The 11,278-nt window shown below is 42.0% G+C and overlaps 1 protein-coding gene across 1 annotated transcript; it reads left to right on the top strand.

The window, feature by feature from the left end:
- The first annotated feature begins 7,929 nt into the window (after positions 1-7,929).
- LOC127657633 (protein NYNRIN-like) lies at positions 7,930-9,561 on the top strand. Its single transcript, XM_052146499.1, has 2 exons — positions 7,930-8,979; positions 9,115-9,561. Exons 1-2 carry the CDS (start codon positions 7,930-7,932, stop codon positions 9,559-9,561), a joined length of 1,497 nt encoding a protein of 498 aa, XP_052002459.1.
- The last annotated feature ends 1,717 nt before the right edge of the window (positions 9,562-11,278 follow it).

The following is an 11,278-nucleotide window of genomic DNA, read 5'->3' as shown; positions in this document are numbered from 1 at the left end:
GTAGCCAGCAGTGTGTTCTTCAGAAATCCGTACACTGAATAGTCACCAAAGGCTTGCAGACTAACCAGAATGTCCAACTGCAGATAGCCATCTCACACATTCCTTGTGAACAAGAAACTACACACAATCTAAAATCATGTCTGTGTGAATGATGTGTAAGGCTATCTGCTAAATTATAGAAAAATATCCCAAAAAAATATTACATTGGAAAATCAACAAGCTAGATAACGTATCTAACTAGCAGGCCAATTTCCAGGCAGGTCTGAACAGCGTCTAAAAAAAAAAGGTCTGAACAGCATCTGCTCTTTGCCTCACATTACTGCAGGTGGATTTTTCACAAGTGAGAAAATTGGCAAAAAATGTTACTGCTATTTAGTTACAAATGTACTTAATATAGTATTGCTAGATAATGTTTATTTTGCAAGTTTCACAGAAACTGCCAAAAAACTTCTATATAAAATGAAGAGGTTCGCCGATAGCGGTGATGTTTTTTCCCAGAAAAAAACTAGCTAGCGCTAATACAAATAAATGCTTCGTAACTAAAAAGGTTTCACTATCTTCCACAAGCAAACAAAATTGGCCAAAAAAAGTTATTGATATTTAGCTCAAATGTACATATGATTGCTAGCTAATGTTATTTAGCAAGTTTAACAGAAATTTGCTTAAAAATAGAGGTTAGCTGCCTGACCGATGAATGCCGACAGTCATGTAATTTTAATAATGTAATTTAAATAACTAGCGTTACTCCTAAAAATAAATGCTTCGTAACTACAACTTTTTGAATTTCAATAGACAATATTGACAACATGTGTTAAATAACTTAAAAAGATCATCTCAGTTTTCAATTTGAAGCAGTAAATCCAACACTGGAGGTAATCTGCCGGGAAATCCTCTCTGGCTCTGCCCAGGCAAATGGAGGATGATGATGATGACGATACATTTATTATTCATGCCCAGTAACCCCTTAACCAATCATATGTGCTTTTAGCTTATATAGCCATGAGTATCTGACAGTTTTCAGAAATAAATTCGGTGATTGGATGGCGAAGATATTGGGACAGGAACCATGTGAATAATTGTTCCCAAATTTAAACGCTCTGGCTGGTAAGGGTTAAATACTTTTTATGGTGTACTCAGTAACATTTATTTTTATGTTGTGCTGACCCCTTGTTGCAGCTGTAATGGGAGCCAGCCTGTTTGTTATAGCTGTGTAGTATGTGTAAACCATTAAGAGGCGCAATAGCGACTAACACTAGGCTGTAGCCTTTAGCCTCCTCGTTAATTGAATGATAAAGTTTGCCGTCTTAATGCTGAGAATTCTAATGCATGAAGTAAGGTTGTCATAATAATAATTCCTTTTATTTCTAATGTGCTTTTCTTACACTCAAAGCGCTACAAGTTTGAATAAACACTAATATCAATACATATTAAAAGTCTACCTTAAATAAATTAGTCTTATGTTACTTCTTAAACCAATCCAAGATTGGGTGTTTCTAATAGTAAAAGGAAGAGAATTCCTTAGCTTAGGGCCTCTGAAAGAGAAAGCTCTTTCTCTCATAGATTTAAGTTTGCAGGAGGTCTGCTGAAATGCAATTGAATTGGCAGAACGTTAAGAACGGGAGGGAGAGTAGGGAGCAACAAGACTGCAAAGATATTCTGGTGCAATACCATGCTTTATACTTTAAATTAGAGGTTTAAAATCAATACGAGCATGGATGGGAAGCCAGTGCAACTGCGAGAGTACAGGGGTATGTGTAGATATGGTTAGGTATGTGTAAGAACACGAGCAGCAGAGTTCTGAATATACTGAAGCCTATTTATGGTTTTGCTGGTAGGCCAGAAAAGAGGGCATTGCATTAATCCAGCCTAGAGGTGATGAAGGCATGGATAAGCCTTTCTTCATCAGCTAGAGTGTGGAAGGGCTTTATTTCTAAGGTGTTAAAAGGCTGTTTTGGAAACATTTTTAATGTGTGCATTCAAAGATGACACCCAAGTTCCACACTTGGGAGGACAGAAGCACAAGGCTGTTGTCAACCATCAATTTGAGATTTAAGTCAACTTTACGTGTAGCAGCCAATGTACCAATGAGCATGAGCTCAGATTTGGAACATTTCAGCTTCAGAAAATGATGCAGCATCCAGGTACAAATTTCACAGACACAGACACTCCATCAGCACAGTTAAAGTGCAGTTAATATCAGACCCAGTGCTGATGTAGATTTGTGTATCATCAGCATAGCAGTGAATACCAAGGCCATACTTCCCAATAATTATCCTGAGGGGAAGCATATAAATGCTGAATAGAGTGGAGCCCAAAACAGACCCCTGTAGAACACCCTGATGCACTGGTACAGACTCAGACTAATTATTACCCAAGATGACTGTCACGATTCCCTTGTTGTCTGCCCTGTGTTTCACTAGTCTTTGTCAAAAAACTCCAATTCCCATGATTCCCAGCCCTCATCACTCTGTCATGGTTCGCACCTGATTGTCGTTTGTGATCATCCTGTGTCTGTGTATTTAAACCCTGTTTGTTCCCCGTTCCTTGACGATCGTTGAATGTGAATGTTTCTACTGTTTTGAATGTTTCAGATGTTTTGTATCCTGACGTTTTCTCTGTTACCTGTCTAGCCGTGTTCATCCTGCCGTGTTTTCCCAGTCAGTGTTCCTTCAATGTTTTCATGTTTTAGTTTCAGTTTTCCCATCATGGATGTTTCTTTTGTTCCTGTTTGTTTGTTTTCACTTTGTTTTCAATAAAACCCGCAGTTAGATCCCCACTCCTCGTCTGTCCTCGTCTGCATTCATAACAATGACAAACTGAAAGCGATCTGTAAGATAAGATCTAAACTAGTCCTGCACTGTCCCAGAGAGACCAAGCCAGCTGTACAGCCTATCCAGTAAGATGTGTGGGATACCCAAATACTGCATGCACCTGTGTCAGCTACAATAAGGAGGTCTTTCATGACCCTCACCAATGCTATGCCCAGTTCTAAAACCTGATTGAAATTGTTCAAATAAATTATTTTGAGATAAGTATGTAATGCAGCATGCTCTAGAACCTTTGCTAAAAAAGGGAGATTGGATATGAGCCTATAATTTGACAACTCAGAGGCATCACATCCAGGCTTTTTTGGGACTGGTGTGACTGCTGCTATTTTGAGTGTAGAGGGAACCGCTACAGAATTTAATGAGTTCACAATTGAGGTAATATGAGGACTAATAGATAGAAGACAGCCCTTGAGAACAGATGATGGAAGGGGATCAAGAATACATTTAGTTGAGTTCATGGACATAATGGTTCTGACAATGAAATCAATATCAATATAAGCCACAGGACCACTGACAGAGTCACAGGATTTGCTGGTAGAATCTGAGGCAACTCAGACAGAAGGACAAAAGCTATTCAGTTGTTTATATTCTCAATCTTATCAATGAAATAATTGAGAAAAATTTTACATTGGTCAACAGATGAACATTGGCTGGTTTAAGTAGCCTATTAACTATCTTAAATAATATATTTGGATTATCTACCCCATCACTAATGATATTAGAGTAGTAATCCTTACTTGCAGCATTAAGATAGTTATGATAATCAGTTTGGTGTTGAACAAACATATACCTATGAACTGTTAGTCTAGACTTCTTATATTGCCACACTTGTTGCCTACCTCTGGCCTTCAGTAAACGTAACTCAGTTTTATACCAGGGACATGGTTTCTTAAAGGTGACAACACTCTCTGTCAGAGGTGTAAACTCCTCCAACTTAGTAGACAAAAAAGAATTATAGTCCTCGACTGAATAAAAAATTGAAACAGAATTAGAGAAAAGGTCATGGTCCGTGTGCTTGATGTTTCTACGTTCAATCAGAACCATAATCATAATCATATCTTATGATACTATACCAGCTAAAGTATCACAATACCATATTAGTGGTAATAGTGTTAATTCTTAACGCATTTGTCATAGCAAAGGTGATTCATAGAAACTAGCTATTCCACTTGTTGCTCCAGAAGTGGTGAAAATAACTAATGGATTAACTGTGAGAAGGCTCAAATGGACTAACTTGTTAACTAATACATTCTTAGTTTGATGTTAAAAAGAAAATCTTCACTACATCAAAACAGTCAGTTCAAACAGCAAATTTATTCCATAAATTATGACATAAAATAAAAGATACTGTAACGTATTGTAGTGTGTCGTCATTGGGCGATCACTGATTGCTTTGATGACATTCACCTGTGAAAGTTGTACACAAAGGACTTTAAAAGAAAGGTGTGAGGAAGTGAAGAGGTGTTCGGAGGTGGTGACTTGTGGAGAATGTCTTGGCTGTCTCTCGGGGACAATAGGCCCTCCGGAGATGAAGATAGTGAGCTAGTTAGTTGCCTCTGGGTGAGCATAGCGAGTTAGAGGGGGGGGAAACTATTATAGTGTCACCAATTACCTTGGAATATTGATGAGTTTTAGCTTATGTATTTGAAATAAAGTGTAAACCCCTTTAAATTAAACTGGCTGGCTGTAGCGAGTTCTTGGACCACCGTAGGACTGCACGAGAGATATATTACACTGGTGGCAGCGGTGGGATCAGCGTTGAGTGCAGCGATTTATATTAAGTCTCATTGAACTGTTTTGTTGTGATAGCCTACGGTTTGTCAAAATGTTAGAGCCACAGGAGGCAGCCAGCGGTGTTAATGCCGTGCCGGTGGTAGGTGCTGAAGCTGCCAGAGGGATATCTGCTGCGTCTCGTCCTGTTTTTATGCCAAAAACCTTTACGTGTATGGGACGTGAATGGTCTGATTGGGCAGAACAGTTCGAGATGGCTGCGGAGATTAATGGTTGGGATGATGTATTAAAGCTAAAATTTATGTCTTTGTTATTGTCAGGTCGTGCACGGGATATTTATTGTGGCTTGCCAGATGAGGCTCGGCAAAATTTCGGGCAATTAAAGGCAGCAATGGGTAGATGTTTAGAGCCCTGTGAAAGCACCGATTGGAATCAGGTGAGCTTCTCCTCACGTAAGAGACAGCCAAATGAAACCGTGCGCGAGTTTGGAAATGCTTTGAGGCGTTTAATTTCGAAGGCATATCCGTCGGTGGATAATACCACGAGGGATTTACTGGCTCGAGATCATTTCGTTGCACATATAGGTTGTGCTGATACGCGTATTCATCTGCGTAGTGTGAAACCAGCCACTTTGGAGGGGGCTATTAATCTGGCGTCCGAACTTGAATTAATTAGGAGTTTGGAACGTAATAGTGCCCTCCCAAATGCAAAAGTTTGTGGTGTGGTAAATGATAGTGTTGGGCCAGCTAGGGATGGGCAAATTCAAGCTTTGATGGGCATGGTGGAAGGGCTTCGTCAAGAAGTAAAGACGTTGCAGAGTACTGTGAAAATATTACAAGATCAAGTGACCATGAATTTGTTTTCTCTGCCTGGTCATCAGGCTGATCAGGTTGTAAATAGACGAGATGCAAGGACTTTAAAAACTGACACTGAGCGAGTGGACCCGCAAAACCGAGGTAATATTAAAGCTTGTTGGGAATGTGGGTGTACTCGTCACTTTAAGAGAGATTGCCCATATGTGTCGGGAAACGGGAGGGGGCGGGCCCGGTAGACCAGGAGCTCTGTTGCGTCTAGGTTTGGGGGAGCATGTCAGTCCCAGCCAGAAACGGGTGGAGTATATGTGCTTGGTAAAGTTGGGGGGGGTGGAGACCCACTTATTGGTGGATACAGGGGCACAGGTATCGATTGTACCCAAATAGTTTTGGCTGGAGGCAACAAGTGGCGGGGGTGATTTAGTAGAGTATAAGGGTAGATTGAAGGTGGCTAATGGAGATCGAATGGAAGTTATAGGCCAATGGAAAACCACTTGTCAATTTGATTCTCTGACAGTAGTGGTTGATTTTGTAGTGGCAGATATCAGCCCCGGTGAAGTGTTATTGGGGAGCGATTTCTTAGTCAAATTCGGTGCAAAACTTGATTTGAAAGAACTATGCTGCTACTTGATGGGAAAAAAAAATTCTGTACAACTGCAAACTGATTTTTTAGCTCCTTCTATGCCGGTTGTAGTTCGCGGGGATACCAGGATACCACCACGCAGCGAAGTGATAATTTTGGGGTCAGTGGAAGGAGCGCCACCAGGAAAAATAGTAGGTATGTTGGAGCCTGGTTCTTCTCTGTCCTGCTATTGTGACGTGTTAGTGGCATGTGTGGTGTGTGGAGTCACCGCTGGCATTATGCCAGTTTGCGTTATTAATGTAACTAAGGAAGCCCATACTTTACGGGATGGAATGAAAATTGGGGTGTTGTCTACAAATGTAGAGGTGGGGGAAGATCCCACCCAGGAAGATCGTGTGGTCGGCTGATGCTTTGATTTCTTATTTTGGGTTAGACGTGAGAGGGTTTAATGTAGAACAAATGCAAGCTATTCGTCAAGTGTTAGAGCGTTACAACCAACTTTTTAGTACGGGGGACACCGATTTGGGTAAGACGCATCTGATTTGTCATCAGATTGATACAGGGGCTGCTAAACCTATTAAAATGGCCCCCTGTCGGGTTCCGCTTCATTTACAACAAGAAGTGACAGATCATATAAAGCAAATGTTGGACAATGGCATCATTCAGCCTTCTTGTAGCCCTTGGGCAGCTCCAGTAGTACCAGTTAGGAAAAAAGATGGCAGTCTGCGTTTCTGTATTGATTATAGGAAATTAAATGACTTGACACAGAAAGACGCCTATCCGCTTCCAATGATAGATAGGATCCAATGCAATGATAGATGCATTGGATAGTCTGGCAAATGCTTGTTGGTTTTCGACCCTCAACCTAGCCAGTGGTTACTGGCAGGTTGAGGTTGACCCGAAAGACAAACCCAAAACTGCTTTCACAACACGACAAGGTCTTTTTGAATTTAATGTTCTTAGTTATGGCCTGTGTAACTCCCCTTCTACTTTCCAAAGGTTGATGGATTTGGTTCTGGCAGACCTTCAGTGGACCACGTGTTTAGTATACCTTGATGATATTATTGTTTTTGGTAAAACATTTCAGGAACACCTGGGTCGCTTGGAGCAAGTCTTTACGAACTTATATGAGGCCAACTTGAAGGTGAAACCCTCCAAATGCAATTTATTTTCAAAACAGGTATCCTATTTGGGTCATATAATTTCAGCAGAGTTAAGGCTGATCCTTCTAAAGTGGAGGCTGTGAGGGGGTGGCCGGTTCCAAGGAATCAGACAGAGGTTCGTAGTTTTGTGGGACTGGCCTCTTACTACCGGCGCTTTATTAAGAGTTTTGCTGAGATTGCTAGGCCTTTACACCAATTGACGGAAAAGGGGAAGAAATTTCATTGGGGAGAAGATTTTCAAAGAGCTTTTTTTAACACTAAAATTGTGTCTTATATCAGCCCCAGTTTTGGCGTATCCGGACCCCTTGAAACAATTTATCTTGGATACCGATGCTTCCGATGTTGGGATAGGTGCTGTACTCTCCCAGGCGGAGGGGGGGATGGAACGTGTTGTGGCCTATGCAAGTCGATCTCTTACAAAACAAGAACGGAAGTATGCCACCACCAAAAAGAAATTGTTGAGTATGGTGACATTTACGAAACATTTTAAGCATTATCTTTTGGGGGCAGAGTTTGTGCTGCGTACAGATCACAATTCCCTGCGGTGGTTGCATAATTTTCAAGGGATTGAAGGACAGTTGGCCCGTGGGCTAGAACAGTTAGCAAGTTTCCAATATAAAATTGTGCATAGGGCAGGTAAACAACATGCTAATGCGGATGCTTTATCGAGACTGCCGGGCCGGAGTGTAATTTCGGGTCAGGTGTCAGACCAGGTTGGGGGGTGGGTGATTGAGGAAACCTGTCCTGTGAAATTAGTACAAGTGGCTAAATCGAGTGTAGGGCCATCACCTGGAGAAAAGCTGGAAGACGATATGGTTAGGTTGCAGAGGGAGGATGGTGAGTTGGGGCAATTGTTCCAGCTGCTAATGAAGCCACTAGAGGAGCGTGGGGAAGTAAGAAACTACCCTGAGCTGCAGAAATTTGTAAGAGTATGGGATCAGCTTCAGATACAGGATCAGTTATTGGTGCAAGTCCCTCCACGAAATTCTGATGCAGCTGATAAAGTACAGGTGGTACTTCCAAAGTGTCTGGTTCCGAAAGTGTTAGCCATGTTGCATAATGTAGTTACAGGTGGCCATTTGGGGGTGCAAAAACTACAAGGAAAAGTTAAAGATCGGTTTTATTGGCCAGGGTGGTTTGCCGATGTGAGGAGGTGGTGTAGTGAGTGTTCGGATTGTGGGTCACGGAAGCTTTTAGCTCGAACCCCACAGGCTCCGATGCATCCTTCTGTCACGTCTCGTCCTTATGAGCATGTGGCTTTGGATATTTTGGGTCCACTTTCTGAAACCATTGATAAAAATCTTTATATTTTGGTTGTGGGAGACTATTTTTCTAAGTGGACAGAAGCTTTTGCTTTGCCAAATCAGGAAGCACGATCAGTTGCTAAAGTTTTAGTAGAGGAGTGGGTTTGCCGTTATGGTGTCCCTCGTAGCCTTCATTCTGATCAAGGCAGAAATTTTGAATCTACTCTGTTTCAGGAACTTTGCAGATTATTGGAGATAAATAAAACGCGTACTTCCCCCTATCACCCTCAGTCAGATGGGCTCATTGAGCGTTTTAATAGGACCTTGCTGTCTATGCTGTCCATTTTTGTGGATAAGAATCAACAAAATTGTGATTCGTTATTACCTTATGTGATGATGGCGTATCGTAGTAGCGTCCATGCCACTACTGGCTTTACCCCTCATAAAGTTGTGTTTGGGAGGGAGATGGTATTACCGGTGGATATTATGTTGAATGTGAACTTGGAAGAGGCTTTTGTGTCTCCAAGTGAATATGTGCAACGTATGGCAGAGATTTTGTCCACTGTTGTTGGGGCAGTGCAGCAACATCAGTTACAGGCTTCTGCTCAGCAGGCCCAGGTACAGTATTATTCAGTAGGGGAATTAGTCTGGGTTCGAAATAAGGCTTGAAAAAAAGGGGTTTGCTTCAAATTGCAGAGAAGTTACAAGGGCCCCTTTAAAATAGTCGAGCGATTGTCTGATGTGTTGTACCAGTTACAGTCAGTTGATGGTGGGCCTACTATGGTCATTCATTACAATCGGTTAAAACCATATGTTTCTGAATTTGTTTCAGAGAAGCGGGAGGGAAACGATGAGACAGTGCAACCACCACTGCAGCGGTTAGTCGACCCATCGACCCCTCAACGGGTGCCACCTGTCGTGGCGGAGAGACCACCATCTGCAGAGGGGCGATCCTGCTTTGGGGGAACAAAGGAGGGAAATCTTCAACATGGTTCATCATTGCCGCCAGCGCGGTCAAGGTTGGAGTATAGCCCGGGGCTGACGGTTGAGCCATTGTATGATGGGGGAGGCCCTGCGCAGATCATCACAACTCCTTCTGCCGAGGTGGTAGGACCTCCACGACAGAGGAAGTTACCGGTTTGGACTAAGGATTACCACCTTGACTCGAGGACGAGTTCTTCTGGATTAGAGGGGGAATAGTGTAGTGTGTCGTCATTGGGCGATCACTGATTGCTTTGATGACATTCACCTGTGAAAGTTGTACACAAAGGACTTTAAAAGAAAGGTGTGAGGAAGTGAAGAGGTGTTCGGAGGTGGTGACTTGTGGAGAATGTCTTGGCTGTCTCTCGGGGACAATAGGCCCTCCGGAGATGAAGATAGTGAGCTAGTTAGTTGCCTCTGGGTGAGCATAGCGAGTTAGAGGGGGGGAAACTATTATAGTGTCACCAATTACCTTGGAATTCCACTTGATTGTCATCCACCTGCCATTGCGACTCCGAGCGGGAGAATCCTCTGACGCGAACGTTGAACGGACAATGCGAATGAACTAAATGCCCCGGCTTGTGGATTGGCATCTTCGAATGCAGATACGGGTTGCTGCTGGCACTATCCGCACTATATGGATGAGTCTTCTTCGCCCGTGGAGAGGGAAGTGTTTTTAATTTATTCATGCATGTATGAACTGTTTTGATTGTGTAGCAGACAGCGGGGACAGGGAGGGAGATCGGGGAACGAAGACTGGGGAAACACGCTCTACTTGTAGTCACTGTGTTCTGTGCAGGCTGTATGTTACATTGACTATAAAACACTGTGTGATGGTTAAGCGTGAATCTCACTGTGTGTAGATGGAGTGATGTGTTGCAGGTTTTCCAGTGTCTCTCTTCCCATTTCTTCATATCTGTACCCGTGATATTGAGTTTTAGCTTATGTATTTTAAATAAAGTGTAAACCCCTTTAAATTAAACCGGCTGGCTGTAGCGAGTTCTTGGACCACCGTAGGACTGCACGAGAGATTTATTACGGTATTACAACCACTCCAGCCCAACCTCTCTCCTGGTAAACAGCAGCATGAGTGCAGATTACACAGATTAAGTGTGAATTTAGCGAAGTTACCACCACCATGCATTTGTAATTAGAAAAAAAATTAAACTAGTGCAACGTTAAATTTTTCACAGAAACTGTAAATCTGTAAATGTTAAGATAAACCATTTAGGTTAAATGAAGTCCACTAACACGTGTATTCTGCAGAGGCAGTGGGATGTGTCCGAAGGTGTTTAATAATGTTGCAGGTGTTTCCCCCTTTGGCTTGAAATCTCTGTAGGCATTCACAGCAGATGTGTTTGAAGCATGGCATGGAAAAATAAACAATATCACGTAAAGAGCCCATTCTAAACAGAATTTTGCACTCTTAAAGGGCACTGCATGAAGGGGATGCCACTCGAAAAGACTGTATTTTTAATATCATTGCAGACATAGGTCTGATACAAATGAAGGTTTTAACAAAAATAATATTTAATACCGCACATACAACATAACTTGTTGTACTACCGTATTGATGGTACTACCGTTTAAAAAAATATTGTGGCACCACCTGTAACGTTCTCTCTGTAACATTCTGTAATGTTGGTTCTGGCAATGACAAAGATGATGACGATGGAGTGTAAAGAACCCAAGTGCAAATATATTCCAACGTATAAATCCATAAATAAAACATGAACTTGACTTGACAATAACTTGACATAAACTTTACTTGACAAACTTGAACAAACAACCAAAGTTACATGCAAACATCAATACCTCACAATGGACCATGGAAAACATGAGGGTTAAATACACGAAATGGGAGAACATATGACAATGATAACCAATAAACACAAAGATCGAGGAAGCCTGCAAAGTGTAGTAGTAGGGGATCTGC

Source organism: Xyrauchen texanus, chromosome 17, assembly GCF_025860055.1.
Source record: "Xyrauchen texanus isolate HMW12.3.18 chromosome 17, RBS_HiC_50CHRs, whole genome shotgun sequence".
NCBI lineage: Eukaryota > Metazoa > Chordata > Actinopteri > Cypriniformes > Catostomidae > Xyrauchen > Xyrauchen texanus.
Note: the sequence above shows the minus strand (reverse complement) of the source record. Positions and strands in the feature narration are given on the sequence as shown.